General features: G+C 45.3%; 1 protein-coding gene across 6 annotated transcripts in view; it reads right to left on the reverse strand.

Annotated features, from left to right (window-relative positions):
- Nucleotides 1–21,064, reverse strand: part of vps13c (vacuolar protein sorting 13 homolog C) — a 425,868-nt gene that overhangs the window by 140,444 nt on the left and 264,360 nt on the right. For all 6 annotated transcript variants that reach the window (XR_011346402.1, XM_069902927.1, XM_069902926.1 and 3 more), the window contains 7 exons: nucleotides 18,895–18,984; nucleotides 16,588–16,743; nucleotides 14,480–14,744; nucleotides 7,205–7,365; nucleotides 3,871–3,992; nucleotides 1,550–1,847; nucleotides 765–1,148 (listed from right to left, as the gene is read on the reverse strand). Coding sequence is in view for 5 of the 6 variants with exons in the window: in XM_069902927.1 (XP_069759028.1) it covers nucleotides 765–1,148; nucleotides 1,550–1,847; nucleotides 3,871–3,992; nucleotides 7,205–7,365; nucleotides 14,480–14,744; nucleotides 16,588–16,743; nucleotides 18,895–18,984 (1,476 nt within the window). In the remaining variant the exon portion in view is untranslated. The remainder of the gene's footprint in view (nucleotides 1–764; nucleotides 1,149–1,549; nucleotides 1,848–3,870; nucleotides 3,993–7,204; nucleotides 7,366–14,479; nucleotides 14,745–16,587; nucleotides 16,744–18,894; nucleotides 18,985–21,064) is intronic.

Raw genomic sequence — 21,064 nt, forward strand, 5'->3', positions numbered from 1 at the left:
TCGGTGGGAATGCGGGGAGAATGTATGGGGTGAGCGGAGAATCTGTGTCAGTGGGTTCTTGATCATGGGGATGGGCTGCATGACTCCACGACTTCAATGAGTCTCAATCCACATTGTGGATTCATAAACCTATGAATGTACATGTGCCTTCATCTTACAGCATTACATCCAGGAGGTGAACATTGGGCAGCACAGGTAACACAACACTATTACAATGCCAACGACCCAGGTTCAAATCCTGCACTCTCTGTAAGGAGTTTGTACATTCCTCCCCCACCTCCACCCACACCTGTGTCTGTGTGGGTTTCCTCCGGGTGCTCCGGTTTCCTCTCATTCTCCAAAAGACGTACCGAGTTTATCCGTTAATCGGTGATTTTTTTGGGGGAGTATGGGCTAGTGGGTCTGTCACTATATCCAAATTTAGAAGAAACATTTAAAATCTATCTGAAATTGCAGAATTTCAGAAACCAATCATGTCACACATGAACCAGTTGAATAGTTTTGCACCCTGTCATGAGATTGGCCTTCTTGGTACTTTCAGTTGACTTCTAGTGAAAAATAATTGCGTAAAATGCTAGTAAATCATTGTGCTCATCTCAAGTTTACTCCAGCCCCTTTGTGCTCGAGCAGCAGCATCTGCAGATTTTTTTTATTTCACTCTATTTACATGATTTTTTGTGCCTTTATATCTTTTTCATTTGAGAATTAAAGGGAATATTTTGCTTTTTTGTTCAAATTAACCTTTGCAAAGGAATCATACATACCTTATTTTTGCTGAAAATATTTTTCCGTTTAAAGGAAAACAGGATGACGTCACAGAAGTCAGCAGGATGCTTGACATGTACATCTTCTGCCCGATACTGCAGGACTCTCGAGGTTTTATTAATGATCCAATATGGGCTGTAAATGGACAAAACTAGGCGGCCACTAACTTTTCTAACGTGGACAAGCAAATCAATGTTCATGCCAATTTCGTTAGTGAAGCACACGGGGAAAAACTCAGGCAACCCATCTTCAATTTTAACACGGCTAGTCCAGTTCCTGCCTTGATATTTGACAAGACCAAGTTCCATTATTTCTCCTTTGATTCTGCAACGCAGCACATCTGAGGAGCATCCTTCAGCAAGTTCAAAAGTTTCTGCAGTTGCCTGCAATAAATTGAGATAGGTGAGCAGCAGTTGGAAACTCATCAGAAAAAATTCTAAAGGGCGCTGTACTTTGGAAGAAAGAATTTTTTTTTTCCCAGCTCTTTAAGCGGCCAAAATCATCAAGGTTAATTAAAATGTATTATTTAGAATAAGAGATGAGGAATAGAGATACAAATTAATTAGCCTGACCCTTCCAGAAAAATAGATTTGGCCCTTCAAGCCTGCTCTGCCATTTAACAGGATTACAGTCAATCATCTATCTCAGTACCACATTTTCATGCTCCCCCAATATTCCCCTGCATCTCCTCATGGATGATACGCATCCATCTTAAAAATTCACAGTGAAACTTTTGGCAAGATTAAAAGCTGAAAGGTTTCACATTCCATGAGAATGTATTCACCTCTAACATGTAGGTGAGACGATATGGCAGAAGATTTCGAATGGTGACTGTTGGGTGGAGATGTATGATGTAGGCTGGATCCCACTCATCTTCTCCATGGTTGCCGATGAAGTTCAGCTCATCTGGAATTGCAATGGTGTTTACTATGAGAGGTAAGTAGCCCACGTCAGTTGAGGGACACTGCAGTGTGCACTGGATTTCGGTGCTTCTGTGAAGTTCTTCCTTCCATGTAATATACGTTGTTGATGCCCTGAATTTTTCCTCCAATTCTCCTGATGGCTTTAAAAACAAGTGGTCTCTAAAACAAAACATAGGATTTAGGTACTTCATCCTGATAGGTAAAGAGAAAAATACATTTATGCTCAGTAACAAGCTGCTTGGACCCCACATCAAAGAATGATATCACAATGTGCAACCTAATCCATCTGTTTTGCTTCTGCTTTTGCTTGTAAGCTTGTAGGGGTAACAATACAGTCTTTGATTGTAAAGAAAGAAAACATGAATACATCAAGATAAAATAAAGCTTGGAAGACCAGACATTACAAAAAGTCGAGTGCACCCCCTCCCCGCTCCCAATTCTGTCCCCCCATTATTTTCATTTAAGGGAGAAAATCAGAAGGATCCCTGATTTTCCCAATACTGGGTAAAGTTTTGAGACTGAGAATTTCCTGACGAGATAACCTACTATACTATATATGCAGGTACACAATCCTTTATCTGGACATCTAAAATCAGGAGAGCTCCAAAAACCGGCAAATGGGGAGAGAGACGGCAGCGCGAGTCAGGCGGGCAAGGTGGGGGGTGAGACCAGCAGCACAAGTCGGGCGGGCGAGTGTAGAACAGCAACACGAGTCGGGCGGGCGAGGAGACCAGCAGCACGGGTCGGGCATGAGACCAGCAGCGCAAGTCAGGCGGGCGAGGTGCATGGGGGAGACTGGCAGTGCAAATCGGGCGGGTGAGGGTGGGAGGAGGAGACCGGCAGCGCAAGGTGGGGGGGAGACCAATAGCGCAAGTTGGGCGGGTTGGGGGGCGGGGGAGACCAACAGCACGAGTCAGGCAGGTGGGGAGACCAGCAGCACGAGTTGGGTGGGGGGGGGGAGGGAGACCAGCAGCGTTAGTCGGGCGGGGGGGGGGAAACACCGGCAGCGCGAGTTGGGCGGGATCGGCATCGTGAGTCGGTCGGGGGGGCTGGAGGAAGAGACCGGCAGCGCGAGTCAGGTGGGCGGGAGACTGGCAGCGCGAGTCGGGCAGGGGGGGGGAGGGGGAGACCGGCAGCGCAAGTCAGGCGGGCGAGGTGCGTGGGGGAGACTGGCAGTGCAAATCGGGCGGGTGACGGTGGGAGGAGGAGACCGGCAGCGCGAGGTGGGGGAGACCGATAGCGCAAGTTGGGCGGGTTGAGGGGGGGGGGGAGAGACCAACAGCGCTAGTCAGGCAGGTGGGGAGACCAGCAGCGCGAGTTGGGCGGGGGAGGGGGGGGACCAGCAGCGCGAGTCAGGCAGGTGGGGAGACCAGCAGCGCGAATTGGGCGGGGGGGGGGGGGGAGACCGGCAGCGTTAGTCGGGCGGGGGGGGGAAACACCGGCCGCGCAAGGCGGGTGGGATCGTCAGCGTGAGTCGGTCAGGGGGGTGGGGGGAGAGACCGGCAGCGCGAGTCAGGTGGGCGGGAGACTGGCAGCGCGAGTCGGGCGGGGGGGGGACCAGCAGCGCGAGTCGGACGGGCGAGTGGGGTGGAAACGGCAGCCCAACTGGAAGGGGGTGGGGGTGGATACGGCAGCACAATTCATGTTGGCTTAAATCTGGCTTTCCTATTACGGCTCCAATCTAGTCTTGTCCCATTCAATTGGCATACTTCCCCATACCAGTGTCTCCCAACCAGATGGCATTAACATCAAATTCTCCAGCTTCCATTAGGCCCCTTCCCCTGTTGCTCTCTTTCCCCATCCCTCTGTCTCCAGCTCTGAACGGACTTCCCTCTCCATTTAGGGAGCTCACCCCTCTCCCTTTCACTTACCAGTTTCTCTCTCTTCTGCTCTCCCACCCATATCCACCTATGACCTCTTGCATGTGGGGGGGGGGGGGGGAGGTCTGTGCTCCTTCTCCTGCCTCTTTCCCCACCTTATTCAGGCACCTGCTTGCTTTTTGCTTGACTGGTTCAGATCCAAAAGGTTGGTTACTTTACTGAATAAGGAACATTGCGTGACCTGCTGAGTTACTCCAGCACTTTTGTGTATTGAAAGACAATTACATGGTCGGCAGATTTTCTTGTTTAACCCATTCTGGGCGATGTAACAAACATTTGCAAATGTGAAAAGAATTTCCCACCTGTAAGAATCTAAAGGCACATGGAACTCCTCTTCAGGATTGGCCACACCAAGAGACACCAGTGAACACCCATTTGGAACATATTTATAGATGATGAAGGAGATGGAGAAGTGGTTCTTGATCTATGAAAACATAAACTATTTCACCATCTTCTCAGTCTTTAATAAAACTGCAGCTTGCACAAGTTTAGGTATCGTTACATCAAAGGTTAGAATAAATAATAAATGCGGACCCATGGAGAGCAGGGAGCAGTCACAGTGCTCCCACAGGGTCCAATCGCCCAGTATAACTGCTAACAGCTCCCTACAGGCTCTGATTTTCCTGTTAGAGCTGACATTAGTTTTATTAAAATTCCATGACCGTGGGGTCTGGACCCAAGATGGCGGCGCCTCTGAGCAGCAGCAATCATGAGGGGTTGCAGACTCCAGGGAAGCAGAGGACCAGTGCCAGAAAACAGGGGGATAACCCCACCCCCCTCAGCCCGTCTGAAAAGGAGACACAGAGAGACAACCCACTGCATGGTGACCACGACGACAGACCAGTGAGGGGCTGAAGGAACCACACAGGCGTTGGGCTGCTGGTAACTCGAGGTGAGAATCCCACGGAAGTTGTGAGGTGCTGGTCACCACAGTCAAGGGACTCGCACCAGGCTGCGGATTGCTGGAGACTGGCTCAAAAAACTGGCTGAAGGAGTATCAGGTATTGGAATTGAGATGTGAGAGGGTGTTGAGGACGCTGACGGGTTCCTAATTGCATTGGAGGTTCAGATCTGTAGCTCAGGTTTAGACTCTGTGTGGCTTTGGAGGCTGCGGGAGCTCTGGTGACGAACCCACTGACAGCCAGTGGCTCTGGGGAGACTCTCTTTTACTTCTGACTGTAAGAGGCACTTCAGGCAATTTCTGCCTGATGCCAAATCTGCCTGTCTTACAGCAGAAAACAATTTTTATTACATGACAATAAATTGAATCTTGAACTTTTAACATCAAAGACAATGCTACCCTGAGAGATTCAAAAATATAATTAATTCACCAGGTTAGGGCAGTTGGAAGCCTGATGGTCAGCCAAAGGGCCTGTTTCCAAGTTTATTGCCATGAACATATCGTGAAATTTGTTGTTTACAGTGCAAATGTTGTTATAAATCACATTTCTAAAATAAATATATAGTGCAAGAAAATAGGATAAAGTGAGGCGGAGTCATTATCAATTCATAAATCTGATGGCAGAGGGTAAGAAGCTGTTCTTGTTCTGATGAGTGTTCATCCTCAGGCTCCTGCACCTCTTTCCCACTGGTTCCAGAATGAAAAAGCATGGCCTGGTTGGTGAGGGCACTTGAGGAGAGAGGCAGCTTTCTAAAGGCACCATGTCCTTGGTGGAGTGGTGCCCGTAATGTCGAGGGCGAGATGAACCTGATAAATAACTCTTTGCTGTAATAGCTGTATATGAACTATGTCCTTTGGGCCTCCATCAATATTTCTCTCAACAACTAATTGAGGCTGCATTATGAAAAGGCCACAGTCAGAGTCCATCCAGCACAGAATCAGGCTCTTGATCCAATGTATCTATGACCAGATTTTCAAACTGAGCTGTTTGGCCCAGATCCCTTCAAACATTTCCTCCCCACCAGTCTTATTTAAATACAGTATGGTAATTGTGCCCACCTCTACTGCATTCTCTGACAGCTCGTTCCACATTACACCGCATTTCCACCCCCCCCACCCCACTTATCATGTGAAAGACTTGCTCCTCATGACCCTGTTAAATCTTTCCCCTCTCGTCTTAAACTTATGTCCTCTTGTTATGGATTCCTCCACCCCGTGTGACCATTCATCTTATACGTACGTACGTGCCTCTCTCAAGATTTTATCCACCTCTGTGAAGAATTTCTTTATCCGGTGGGTGGTAAATGTGAAAAATTTATTGTCACGGTGACTTTGGAGGCCAGGACATTGGGTGTATTTAAGGCAGAAATTGATAGGTTCTTGATTTGCCAGGCCATCAAAGGTTATGGCGAGAAGGCCGGGCAGTGGGGCTGAGCTCCTGATTAAATGGCGGGGCAGACTCGATGGGCTGAATAGTCTATTTCTGCTCCTATGACTTATGGTCTTATACCTCTCCATTTTGTAGGTGTGGTGGAGGCTTTTAATTGTCATCTTGATCTGTGTTTGCTTATTTTTATAAATTAAACCATTGTACCTGCTAGAAAAGTATAACCCAATGAAAATAAAACTCCAAATGCTGGAAATGGAAATAACAACAGAAATGTTGGCCAGTCAAGCAATGTTTGGGGCAAGAGACACCACTTAATGATATGGAGGAATTGGGACAATGGGATCGTTTCCATGTTGTATGAACCTACGAATTAGCGTTTGGGACAGAGACTTCTTCAGTTTCAGCTTTACAATGGTTCAATAAAAACCACCTCCCAGGGTGGTCAGGAATCTCAAATTGATTTGCTCACGGTTGTTGTGGGGCAATTGAACTATCCGCTACTTTGGCCACTGCTCTACACAGGCACATTTTCAAATGCTATCGATAAATTTGCCGATGACACTGGTCGTGGGCAGAAGCACAGATGTCAATAAAGAGGCATATAGGAGATAGATAGATTAGCTAGTTGAGTGGTGTCACAACAAGCAAAACTAAGGAACTCTGGGGACCTCAGGAGGGGAAAATCCAGAGAACACAAATCAGACTTCACTGAGGGGTCAGCAGTGGAAAAGGTGAAGGACTTCAAATCCATGGGGGGGGGGTCAACATCTCTGAAGATCAGTCCTGGAGCCTCCACGTTAAGGCAATTCATGAAGGAGGTTTGCCAGTGGAGAGACTTGAGGTTTGTACGTCACCAAAGACTCTTGCAACTTTCTACAGATATACCGTGGAGGGCAGAGGGTTGCATCACTGCCAGTTCTAGAAGTGCCAATACACAGCACAGAGCGATACGAACACAGCCAGCACCTTCACAGGCATCAGGCTTCACTCCATTAAGGATATTTACAAGAGGTGGTGTCTTAAGAAAGCAGCCTCTATCCTCAAGGACCCTCATCCCCTTATAGGAGCCTCAAGATGAACACAAGGACAGCTTCTTCCCTATGCCATTAGATTTCTGAATGGACAATGAACCATAGACGCTGCCTCTCTTTCTCATCTTTTGCGCCAATTTATTTATTTTTAAATGTAATTGATAGCAATATTTGTACCTGTAATGTTGTCGCAAAACAACAAGTTTTGTGACACGTTCATGACAATAAATTTTGATTCTTCTAATGGAGAGGGCAAATGCTATGGATACCTAAACCATAGCAACAACTTGGAACCTAGAGAAAATCTATATTACCTGGAGAGGGGACCGGATGATAATTCTTTTGTCACCCTCCACAGCATCAATCTGGACTACAAGCGATACTGAGCGTTCACTGCCAGGGCAAAGCACGTTATAAAGACGTCGTCCTGGCTTCACAATTGGGACGTTTGCTACTTCTGTGTAATTACATGGCACTGGGAAAACAAATGCAATTTTTAAAAATTTCACAGACAAACCAAAATAGCCGTACTTCTCAGCAAAACGTCTTCATGTTTCATACATCATATATTGTTTAAGCAAGCTAAGATCAATCCATCAAACATTTAGTGGCATCAAATATGACAAAATTACTGCAATTCAACTAGGTAGTCAAAAAATATTTATTTTAATACAGCACAATAAAAGGCCCTTCTGGCCCACAGCCCGTGCCGCCCCAATACACCCTCATGACCAATCTACTACTTCTGTGCATCTTTAAAAATTAAACAAATTATTTTTGAAAAATAGTTTGCTCAGGTACAGCGGAGTCATTCCTATTAGTTTATCAATATTATATGATGCTCTGACATTTGACAAAGTTCAATGTAAATAATGAAAGCTTGTTGTGTTGGAAGCAAAGCATTGGCTGGCCAATAGGGAAAAGAAAAGGATGACGGGGTTTTTTTAATTGGTTGACAAGACACAATTAGTCATGAGCTTGGAATTACTCATAGGATGTTAATATTTTTCAATCTTTATAAAAGATCTGGTCGAAGGGACTGTTGCTAAATTTGCCAGTGGAATAAAGACAAGTAGGGAAGTTGTGAGAGGATATGTGGAGGCTACAAAAATGCAGATAGGTTAAATCAGTGACACAAATCTGGCAAATGGTGTATCAAATGGCAGCAAAGTTAAGTGTAGCAGCTGCTACCGCTGGGGAGGTTCTGCTCAAAGAAGAGACACAAACTATGGGAGTGAATTCAACACTGGTTTATTGCTCTACTTATGAAGGATTCAGAAGCCCATCTCTGACGTCATCATGTCACCCAGCTGATGGCATTACGATCCATTTCCTGGGATTGGTTGTTTAGCGCTATCTGGAAAGTGGCCAATCGGTAAGCCCCTCTAATCCCCGGGTGTGGCTGCTTCCCTAGCTCCACCCGATTGGCTGCCACTGGCCAGCCCATCGAAGTTGGGCGCTGCAGCCGCGTGCTGCTGAGTCGAGTGCCAACTTCGAAGTGCGTAGTCCGTCTCAGCCGGCGGTGTAGGCTGTGGGCTCCCGGTGTTGGGTCGCCGCTTCAAGTATGGCGCTGTTGGCTGCCCGCTACATGATTTCCCCCCCCCCCCAAAGAATCAGTGCTAGGTAAGGCCTTGTGCTTGGGAGGACTGCCCCTTTGGCATGGGGTTCTGTCAGGGATCGGATGGTCAGAGTCAAGGAATGCCGGCTTGAGTAGGTCCAGGGTAAAAGTCTCATTTCTCTCCCCAATGTCCAAAAGACATGTTGACCTGTTGAGTCGTATAACTTTGAATGGCCCTTCGTAAGGTCTCTGCATTGGGGTCTGTGTGCCCCACATCTGACAAATACATATTTATTATAAGTCTCAAGTTCTTTAGGTATGAATGTTGTCCGTGACCCGTGCTTCTTTGGCTGTGTCAGGGCAAGTGTGCCCAGGCGGTCCCACAGGCAAGATAAGGCAGCCACAGGGAAATCGTCCACAGCGTCTCTAGCAGTCAGAAAATCCCCCGGAATCATTAACGGTGCGCCGTACACCATTTCAGCTGCAGAAACCTCTAGGTCTTCTTCAGGAGTGGCCCGGATCCCCAGGAGTACCCATGGGAGCTTGTCCACCCAGCTAGGGTAATTGAGTCTGGCCATGAAGGCTGCTTTAAGGTGTCAATGGAATCACTTCACCAAACCATTGGCTTGAGGTGGTAAGCTGTGGTATGTTGGAGCTGAGTACCCAGGGCATTAGCGAGATTAGACCAGAGGCTGGAGGTAAATTGGGAGCCCCTGTCCGAGGTTATGTGCTATGGAACCCCGAACCTAGCCACCCAGTTGTGCAGGAAGGTTCTGGCGCCCACTTTTGTAGAGGTCTTTGGCTTCCAGCCATCTAGTCGACCTGTCTACTAGTGTCAGTAGCATGCAACTCTGGATATTGGTAGGTAGCCCACCAGATCAATGTGGACGTGGCTGAAACGGTGTTGTGGCAATTGAAATGACTGTGGGGGGCCTTTAGTGTGGCTACTGATTTTCAAGGTCTGGTCCACAGGCTGACCTCTTTGCGGAGGCCATGCCAGACAAATCGACTAGCAACTATTTATGACGATCATTTTGGTGGCGGGGTGTGCCAGGTTGTGTAAATCCCCGAAAATGCGCCTCCTCCAGGTAGTGGGAATGATGGGATGAGGCTTACCCATAGATGTGTCGCACAGGACAGTCTGTTTCCCAAGACCAAGTTATACGTCCTCCAATTGCAGTGTGGTACATGTTGATGTCCTTGTTCGCTGCCTGTGCTTCAGCCAGACCCTTATATTCAATGCTAGGTTTTGAGGTGTTTACTGCCTGAATCGTGGGACGTGACAGGGCATCAGCCACCATGATGGATTCACCTGCAATATGCTGAATATCAGTAGAAAATTCTGAAATATATGAAATGAGCCTTTGTTGCCTGGCCGACCACGGGTCTAAAATGTCTGATTGCCAGGTACAACGCCAGGAGTTCTCTATCAAATGCACTATATTTCAGTTCAGACGCCTGCAAATGTCTACTGAAAAATGCAAGGGGTTGCCAGTGTCCACTCACCCATTGTTCTTAGACTCTCCCTACTGCTGTGTCAGAAGCATCCATCGTGAGAGCTTTAGGGTTTTAGGGTGTATCAATATGGCGGTATTAGCCAGGGCATCATTTGTTGCATCAGATGCCTCTTGCTCTCACGAAATCACCTTCTTCGAACCTGTCATGAGGGAGAATAAAGGTTTCAGGGTACAAACCACCCCTGGCAGGAATCTGCAGGAAAAATTCACCATGCCAGTGAATTCTTGTAATCCCCTTACTGTTATAGGCTTGGTTAATGCTTGAATAGCCTCTACCTTGTCAGGTAATGGTTAAGCCCCGTGGCAGTTGATCCTTTTACCAAAAAATTCAATTGAGTCTTTGCTGAACTGCCATTTTGCTGGATTAATTGTCAGGCCAAACTCAATCTGTGGCACAACTGTCTGATGTTAGCGACGTGTTCGGCACGATCATGGCTTGCAATCAGAATATCATCGAGGTAGAACACCAAGTCCCTGCCCACAACATCCATAAGCCTTTGAAAGGTCTGTGTGGCGTTTTTTAGGCCGAAGGGCACTTTGAGGGATTCGAACAGCCCAAATGGTGTAATAATAGCAGTCTTTGTGATATCCTCAGGGTGGACAGGAATCTGATGATCACCACGGATTGTCAATTTTGGAAATATCCATGCCCCCTGCAGGTTTGCGGAAAAGTCCTGAATATGTGAGACAGGGTTCCAATCTGGTGTGGTGGCTTCATTTAGCCGGTGGTAGTCCCCGCATGATCTCCAACCCCCCGATGCCTTGGGGTCCATGTGGAGGGGGGAGGTCCAGGGGATGTCGGAGCGGCGGACAATGCAGAGTTCCTCCATTTTAAAAAAACTCCACCTTGGTGAGGTTGGGTTTATGTGGCGGGAGGCAGCGTGCTCTGGCGTGAAGTGGGAGGCCTTTAATGAGGATGTGATGCCTTATCCCATGTTCAGGCTCAGTGGAGTTAAAGTGTGGCATCATGATGGATGGGAACTCGGCTAGACCTTTGGTGAACTCGGCTAGAATCTTGGTGAACTCATTGCCTGGACTTGCCACCGAGTGTAGATGGGGAGCATCTCAGTTTGGTGCCTTTCAGTGCAAGGGTCTGAAAGGTCTTTGTGCCTATTAACCGGCGGCCCTTGACGTCGACTAGTAAGGAGTTGGCCCTCAGGAAGTGCACCCCCCAGGAGAGGTTGGTGGACATCTGCTAAAACAAATTGACATGAAGTGTGGTGGCCGAAATGGGGGGAATAGTACGGGTCCTGTAAGTCCATATTGAAGAGTTATTGGCAACCTGTGACCCACGCCCTGCCTTCCAGTGGTGTGCTTCGGAAGTGGGAGGACGCTGACCTTGGCCCCAGTGTCGACCAGGTAGCGTCGGCCTGACACTGTATCCCGGACACGACGGTCAGCATTGGTGTTTCCCAGGAACCCGCAGGATGATTTGCATTGGTAGGCCTCAGCACCTCATCGCTGATGGTAGAAGCAATGCGGCTCACCGGGGCTTGGAGGCTGACTCGCTGGTCGGTCTGTCGAGCAGCCTCCTGATAGGCTGATGTTGACGAGAAAAGGTCACATGGTCTAACAAAACAGAGGCATCCCTTTTTGCCACCCAGAGCAGGTTGGCTCTGGTGATTAACTTTCTGGGGTCCATGAAGTCCTCTTCGGCTACGAGTAGCCTGATGACCTCGGGTAACCTCTCCAGGAAAATTTGCTCGAATAGAGCACAAGGGGTATGGCCATCATTCAAGGTGAGCATCTCGCTCATGGAGTGGATGGGGCCCTGTCCCCCAAACCGTCCACGTGTAGCAAATGGGATTTCATTCGCGATGTGAAAGCCCGGAAGCTTGGGTTAGTAGTTCCTTGATGGCCTGTTCCGGAGGCTTCTGGAGGAAGTAGGTCATGTGAGCTGCCATGTTCCATCGAAGTGGGGTGCCAACCACATAATAGAAACGGGTGCTGTCAGCGGTGATCTTCCGTATGGCGAACTGCACCTCGTCTTGCTGGAACCACACCCATAGGTATGAGGTCCAGAAACTGGGCAGCTTCAACGAGACAATGTTGATTGCAGGCTGGTCGCCTGTTTAGGTCCACGATGTCAGTTGGACCAGTCAGAGGTCAAGACTGTAGCAGCTGCTACCACCAGAGAGGTTCTGCTCAAAGAAGACATCACCCCACCCGATTGGTGGCATTACAATCCGCTTCCTGGGATTGGCGGCTTGGCACTATCCAGGGAGCGGCCAATCAGTAAGCCCCCCTCATCCCTGGGTGTGGCTGCTACCCTAGCTCCACCCGATTGGCTGCCGCTGGCCAGCCCATCGAAGTGGGGCACTGCAGCCGCGTGCTGCTGAGTCAAGTGCCGACTTCGAAGTGCGTAGCCCGTCTCGGTCGGCGGTGTAGGCCATGGGCTCCCGGTGTTCCGCTTCGAGCATGGAACGGCCGGTGGTCTGCTACAAAAGTACATTACCTGGAGGCACGTAACAAGAGAGGTGATACAAATAACACTCATAGATCAAAATAATTCCTTGATTTCTTTTTGGTGATTCCACCTTCAAGCTTTGTGGGAATTAAGCAACATGGAATTAAAGGGAAAGCGTCTGAAAAAATAGAAGTTAATTTAGCTTGTAAAAATACAATGTTTGAGAAACTCATCAGGAGAAACAATATACTTGATATAGCAAAGATAAAGATACATTAACCAATGTTATGGACCTGCTGAGTTTCTCCAGCATTGAGTTTTTACTTTGACCCCTGATTCTGCAGGCCTTCATGTTTTGCTTTAGTTAATTTAGCTTGGTTGGTTTTTATACCAATGACACAAAAACTCAAGACCATCAGAGACTGCCGATGCTGGGCAACATCTGCTGGAAGAACTCAGTGAGCTGAGCAGCATCAGAGGGAGAAAATGACCCAAAATGTCAACATTTTGTTTCATGCTGAATTCCTCCAGCGGATTGCATTATCAAAATGGTGAGTGACTGCATAATTATGAGACGCAGAGGGATCTGGGGTCCCAGGTAGTTCGCAAAAGTGTAGCACACCTCAAAGCTTACAGCAGATCAAGAAATCAGCTCCCAACCAACCACCTCTCAACACGACTGAAGAAAAGCAATACAATGAAACCGATTTTACATGCCTCGATTTAATGCGAATTCAGGTATAACTCGATCAGCCTGTGCCGTCTACCTGGGACCCGAAGTACATAGTCAGAGTGTGGCCAGGTTGTGCAGGTAGGATAGGGATTTGGCCGAAATGGAGGCCAGGCAGATTGAACAAGTTGCTAAAAACACCGGGTTCCACCCTGCTGCTGACATTCCCGCTGTATATGGAAGTAACCCCGATTTAGCATGACTCCACTTTATTAGCGATGACATTTTATTGCCCAAAACGATTGTATTATAATGAAGGCGATAAGATAGACTAATACTTAGAATGAGTGCAATGTCTTCAAGGAAAATTGGATAGATTAGGGTTGTATCCATTGGAGTCTGGAAGAATGAGGATCCTACAAACTGAATGTGAAATCATTTCACATGTGGAGGAATCAAGAACTTGAAATCACCATTGAAAAATAATAAGTCATCTACTTCAGACTGAACAGACACAATTTTCTCTCCGAGTGTCACTAGTCTTGGGAACTCTTCCGCAAAAGCTTGGTCGGAATATAATTTTTGAATATTTATAGAACAGATATAGATTCTTGATTTACTCCTTCGTAACTGTTGGTGGAAAGAATGTGGAATTGGGGCTCTTTTCTGTTATCTGGAGGATTGCCCAACAGGTCGGACAGGAAACTGGTCCGAACATAGGAATTTCCACGTGCTTGCTCCTGGAGGGTCACCTGATCAGCCAGGCAGGAGGCAGGTCGAAAATCATTTCCACACGTCAATCCAGGTTAGATCCACTCAAAGGTGAAGCTGACACGCAACAGGTTCTCCTCGGTCAGATGGGTGCACCTGGGCCAGCCCCTCCAGCCAGCTGCAGCATAAAGGCCCCATGTGGAGCAGCTTGCACTCTTTCGCCCTTTTCACACCAATCCTCCGAGGAAGCAGGTAAACTTACCAGGCATGCTGCACCCTCTATTACCTCGAGACATTCTTGAGCTCCATTCCAGGTTGCGAGCTACAGGTAATACAGGAAGACCGATTGTGAAGGGTCCAATCCAGTTTGTGAGCTGTGGCCAACGTCAGAAACCAATTGCGTGGTATTGGATGGGGGCTACTGTGGCACATACCAAGGAGAGACAAACGTTTCTCTGGTGATTAGTGCATGGTGCTTGTGTATTGTAGATTGGTGGCGGTATTGTTGCGAGTATTTATCTGACTAGCAAGGGATGCATATGATTTGTGGGCTACTGTTATGTATGTGAGTGGGAGTGTAAAGATCATTGTTTTCTACTAACCCGTGTCCAGGACCTGTTGCTCTTTGAATCCATCGAACCTATTCTTACCATCACACATTTAAAAGGTGAAGTAAACTCAAGAGGCCATGCTCTTAATTTGTTTGCAAACTTGTGTCCAACTTACCTATTGTTAGCGTATAAAGGTTACTTTCTTGCCTTTGTAACACAGAAAGCTTCCCTTGTACTCTGTGGTGCACAACTACATAATCAAGTTCCAGTACACGCCCCACATCCAGGTGATGAAGCTTTTGATCTTCAGAGGCACTGACAACACGTAGGTTTGTGGAGTGATGCACGTCTAAAGCGATGCCCAGGGCATTTCTTAAGGTGTATGGAACCTGGTCCTTCAGTAAATAATCAAACGTTGAAGCTGTTCCTGTTGAAAATGCCTGTGGAAAAGTCGTACATTTCATGCAAACTGTTGTCAAAGTCAAAAGAGATATAATGATTTACAGGACGGAAACAGGCCATCTCGGCACCCATTAACGTGAAGCTCCACCTCCCCACTCCCTTGCCCATAACCCTCCAACCCCCTCACATCCATGCACTCATCCAACCTCCTCTTAAATGACAAAAATGACTCCTGCCGCAACTACCTCTTCCTGAAGACATAGCTGCATTTCTAGAACCCAAGTCAGGCTGAATTCAGCTCTTAACTTATAGGAGCAGGAGTAGGCCCATCCATTCGAATGAGCTGATACATCGTCCAGTTCAGTTCCCACTCCCAAATACCTGTCAATCTCTGCCTTAAATACATCCAACAATCTTGCTCCTGCAGACACAAGTTCCACAGACCCTCTCACTGAAGAAATATTTCTGCATCTTGTTTTATTTGCTTTTGAGGACTACTTATGCAGTCATGATGTAAGTAGCAAGAGCAATTCTGAAATACTTAGCTACAACGCGATAGAAAAATCAGAAAACAGCAGATTTTGTAAATCTCAAGAGAAAACAGAAAATTGTCAAAATGCTCGTCAGGTGAAACCACACCGGTGGAAAGTAAAACAGTTAACACTCAGGTCAGAGGGCCTTTGTCAGAACCAAAGAGGAGACAAGTGAAGTACGCTGAGCTGCAGGAAGGGTGAGGGAGAGTTATCTCCCCAATAGGGTTAAAAACCAGATGATAATGGGAATAAACTGTAAACCAGGTAATCTGATCAATGAGTGAATGGGAGCTGTTTGAAAGCAAGACCATTAACGAACCCAGTCAAAGGAATGGGCAAATTGAGAAATGCAGAACAGGAAGACAGGTTGGGCATGTCCTCACTTCGAGAAAAAAAAAACAAAAGTGAAGGAAAAGAAAAACTAGCTGAAATAATTTTACAAATGGATGACTGAGAATTCATGTTACCCGAAGTTGTAGAGCCCAGGAGGCTGCAGTGTGAACAGCGTGCACTCTACGTCAGGGAGGTTGATTTCAGTCTGGATTAGCTTGATTTTTTTAAATTTCCCATTTATTTCTCTCTGGAAATGGAGGACATGCACAGCGAGACATGCCCCCCGCTCTGCATTTTGCAACTCCTATCTTCTTTTGTTTGCGGTCTCGCTCTTGAAGGGCTCCCATCCACTCATGACCAGATAACCCGTTTACAGTTTATCCCCATGGTCATCACCATGCCCCTCGCTCACTGCAGCCTAATGCACTTCTTTTCTCTCCTTTGCAGTTCTGACAAAGCTCCTGTCTTGAAATGTTAATGCTGATTCTCATCCTACGGGAATAGGTTGACTTGCTGAGTATTTACAACATTTTCTGTTTGCCCCAAACATTACTATTTGCAAGTTTAACCTTTAAATGAGGCTCCCATAAAAATATCCTGATTTCTGCATTTAAAATGGCATCCAACAGATTGAACACCTTTTATTGGTGCTGCGCAATATGCTAACTTCACAACGAAATAAACATGGGAGAGGTGTCATTGAAGAGTTAGAGCTATTGTGCGCTTTATTTTATATCTAACTCCGTACTAGCATTGTTTAGCTAATACAAAAACAATGTGGGTCATAAAATTCCACTTCAAAATCGACTGTCCACTTATGTAGTGAAGAGTGACACATCCTCTGTGCATTGATAATGCACATCATCCTGCACACATGGGTGTATTTTTCACTGCACGTTATATAAACTGAGAAAGATTTTTTCATTTACAGAATTGATAACTTTCTGAAGTTGAACCAATGTGATAACATGAAAAACTGCTGCAAATTCTGGGGTTTTTAATCACTTTGGTTCACCTTGGTTAAGATGTTCATGACATTCAGGCTGCATTTGGATACTGTGATATTCATGATGTCCTTTGAAGAAATGGTGATGGCAGTCTGTGGATCCGGAATTAGAAAAAAATCGTCGCCTGGAACTGGAGCATTGTCCATTCTCGGGTTGGTTTGCATCTAGCCAGAAAACAATCACAGTCACAAGTGTAGCACAAGAATTTGGGTTTCAAAACTAAACCCAAAAGTTGCTCAAATGTGCTCGAGAAATTCAACAGGTCACGCGGGCTCGAAATATACTCTTTGCTCCCAGTGGATAATGCTGTGTGACCTGCTGAGTTTCTCCAGCACTTGATCTCAGCATGTACAAACTTTCTAGTTTAATTCCATCACTTGCTCAATGTGCACCCCTTATCCAAAATCTGCAATCGTGACGCCACAAGTGGAAAATTCCACATCTGACCTCACTTGCCCATGTAGGGCTCTGATGCTCTGTTGGTGCCAGTTTGCTTCCAATCATCGTCACCACCAGACAAAAACCATTGTTAATGAGGAAGATATCTCTGGAGAAAACATTTAAAAAAGACGCCCAGCAGAATTTCTAGTATTTGGTGCACATTCGTCTTCTTTTGTAAGCAGAGATCAAGTTTTTTTTGGTAAGTACAAAACATTATTTTCATGTGAAATCTGAAATTCATCTCCACCTAAAACGCCAGGCCTTTCACATTTGACCACACAACGCTTTCACACTCGCAAGGAGCCATCCCCGGGGTTAGGACTATTCTAACGGTGAAGTCATGACGCTTCGACCAATGGTGAACCTGCCCTAAATCCTGATCAATGTATTATCATTTTATATTTGAACAAAATTAATCATGCCTAATTAAAACATAATTAAGCTTTATGTACAGCACAGAATGAGCTCTTCAGCTCCTGTTGTTGTTATGCCGACCTATATAAACCTTTATAAGGGACCGTGGGAAAGTGCTAACAATAAATAGCAATAGTGGACAATTCTTTAACAGCATGGAAAAGTTGGAGGCACTATAGTGCTCAATTTATATAGCGTGGGAAAGTTTGTAGCGCTAGAGCGCACAATTTATCTAGCGTGGGAAAGATGGTAGCACTATCACATACAATTTATAAAGACTGTGGGGGAAAACGTGATGGCAGACCTGCCATCCCAGAATTCCATGTGGCAGAGAAAGGGCTGTATGATCAGCTGCATCAATAGAGCATTTATGGAGGGGTATCTATGCTGCACAGCATTCTGGGAAGTGAGGTCCGCCATTGCTTTATCCCCCACGGTCTTTATAAATTGTGCGCTATAGCGCTACCAACTTTCCCACACTGTTTAAAAATTGTCCCCTATTGCTACTTATTTCCTCTCTCTTCCCCCCCGCCCCACCGGCTGCGACTTTGCCATAGCAAAGTTTATACCTTCATTTTAATCTTTTCTTCCTTCATGTTCCTGCACTCACACAAGGACTTGGGTCATTTCAATCCCACAATGCAATTACCCATTCCCATTTGCCTGATTATACTAGGGGTTGAGGCTGTCATCCTGTTGCCGACATTGAGCTGATTTTGCTTTCACACTTGGCACTTTCAAGGCCGATTGGCAGTTAATTCCTGGGATTACTTGCAAGCGTGAAAGGGGCCAATGGATACCAAAAGAGAACCAAGTCTGTAACAGCAAATAAACAGTATGAAATAAAAAACCTAACCAGCATTGGATCAGGTTCTACGTGCAGGTCTGAACTGTGAAAATTAACGATATTAAAGCAGCATGTTACTTCTACACTTGTCCGGTGTCAAGAATTATTTAAATTATTTTTAAAAAACGGAGAGAAATACCACATTACTGCTTAAAATAAAACCATTAGGAGGCTAAATTTAAAAAAGTGAGAGCAACCAAATTCTACATTTCCACAAATCTAAATTACTAAGCTGTACCCAATATAAATGATTATGAGGCCAGTTTAGCAGAGCGATAAAGGATGAGAGGTGAACTTAGAACAATACAGCACAGTTCAGTACAGGCCCTTTGGCTCTTGATGTTGTGTCGACCTATATATTCCTTCCTAAAAAACACTAAACCCTCTCTACCCTATAACCTAAAATAGAGGGTAAGAAGGCATCATTATAATTTATTTTTTTATACACATAATTTTACCAAAACAAATCTATCTTTGAAAAATCACATGCAAGGCTGGACTAGAATACACAATGCTGAGTACGGTACATTAAGTTGACCACAACCGAGTTTATGCAGCAAGACTTATCCACATGAAATCCTATCACCATAACCCCTGCACAATATCTCATTACCTGAAGCATGAGACTCCACCTTTTATGCCCTGGAACTACTTGTTCCAGGAGAGGCTCCCACACTGCATTCAGTTCATTATAATAAAGGACCTAAAATTAAAAAAAAGATTATTTTTATTTCATTTGCTCATCTTTGCTCAATGGAAATACTGTCTGAACTTGATATGGATCAAACCAGTTTATTTTAAACTACCCTAGAGAAGACTATTAGGAAAAGAAATATTTTGGATTAGTAATTAGGTTGTAACACAGAAAATTGGGTTCTAATTTCTCAGGTATAACCTGCTTTACGAATACTTGAATTATGAAAATATACTTTTACAAAGAAAGCCACGTTCGCTTCTACAAAAGGATTTGAATGAAATTTCGCTTTTATGAAAATAGCCCTCAATGGAGGAGAATGGGTCTTTGCTTTACATGATTTTGGCTTCCAAAAGGTTTCATAGGAAAGCTCTAGTTTCATAAAGCAGGTATACCCGTACCGGAATTCCATCAGCAGGTCCCAATACCGTGGACCACTGCCACACATCATTAAAAATGCCGACCACTCCATCCCACATCCCCACTCAGCAAGTCAGATCATCAGGCTGTCCTGATGCCTTCTGCATACAAACAGACGCTGAAGGAAAGTCATTCACTGACTGTCTGAGGAGACAGAAGACATCCTACATGCCTGCTTCAAGTCAGCAGACTGGTCCATATTCAGTGAGCATGGAGAAGACTGTCTAACCAAGAAGACAAAGTCGATTCAATGCTGAAGCCAGATTAGTGGCATTTGAGTTGGGAGACTTGGCCGTCTACAAGAGATCCATGTGCAGTTTCCACAAGAATATCAGAGAAGCCCATCTGAAGTAGGGTTCAGGCCTGAAACATTGACTGTCAATTGCTTTCCATGGATGCTGCATGACCTGCTGAGTTCTTCTAGCTCTTTTGAGTACTGCGCTCTTATGCTCTCCTTTCTTGGTGCTAAACCTGATACTCTAAATTGTGCTCTTAACTCAGCTGTATGAACGTTAGAGATAACCTGTTAGACTGTTTGCAGAAGAACCCTCTCATTGTATGAGGTAATTTCTAACAAATAAAATTAAACTTACAAAATTAGGTTGGACTGACCATCCTCTTTTTCAATGTATCACTCTCAGAGTTTTTATATCTACTGAAAGGGCAGAGGAGACATCTTGTCAGTCTGGCATTGGAACAAAAATCATCCTCAGGTCTTTTGAATGTCTCTCAGCTAAGAATGTTATATAATGAACCACAACACCAGTGTTTCATGACTTCCTATTGAGAAAGCACCCTTGATCATGCCTCAAGTGATGTCTCAGGATAATCTGTGGAAGTTCACTCTTCTGCTTCCCCTTTTGCTCATCACGACATTCCAGAGCAGGGTTGGACAACTTTTTTTTTAAAACTCACATTCCACCTTAAGTAATTTAAACATAAAGATAAAAAATGAAACATGGGAAAAGTTGTGCTCTGGAACTATGAAGAATATAATAAACACAAGGTTACGCATGATACAATATAATTGGTTGCACAGGTTATACACCACGCCCCAAAAGTTAAATAAATGGGATCCAACAGTATCAGATAGATGTTTTCGCTGTAAGAAGGAAACGGGAACAACAGGACATGCAATTTGGGCATGTGAGAAAGTGGAAAAGTTTTGGGAAGATCTAAATCAGGTATTAAATAAAAGCACAAAAAGCAACATATCAAAAAATCCAGAGATCTTTCTTCTAAGTAACATAAAAAGTAAAGAATTAGGCCTCAAACTGGATAAAGCGCAAAAAAGATTTATTATGATAGCCTTAGCTGTAGCATAAAAATGTATAATGTCAACTTAGAAAATGGAAGAGAGCCTGAGAGTACAGCAATGGTACATAGAAATGAATAAATGCACTGTGGCCTGGAAACAATGGACAAGGAAGCTGCCTGAACTAATTCCATTGGAAAAAATAACATATAATTTAAAAAATTAAGTCACATTATTTGAACAAATTTGGGAACCGTACATGGAACACAATGGAGAGGGCCTACCGCGGACCTCCACCCCCTAAAATGATAAAATGAGAAGACAAAATTACCTGATCCAGTGTGTAAAAGTAGATGACACAATTTTCTTGTTTATTTTCATTGTGTGATGACATTGTTTAATGGGTTTATTGTA

Source organism: Narcine bancroftii, chromosome 11 (assembly GCF_036971445.1).
Source record: "Narcine bancroftii isolate sNarBan1 chromosome 11, sNarBan1.hap1, whole genome shotgun sequence".
Lineage (NCBI taxonomy): Eukaryota > Metazoa > Chordata > Chondrichthyes > Torpediniformes > Narcinidae > Narcine > Narcine bancroftii.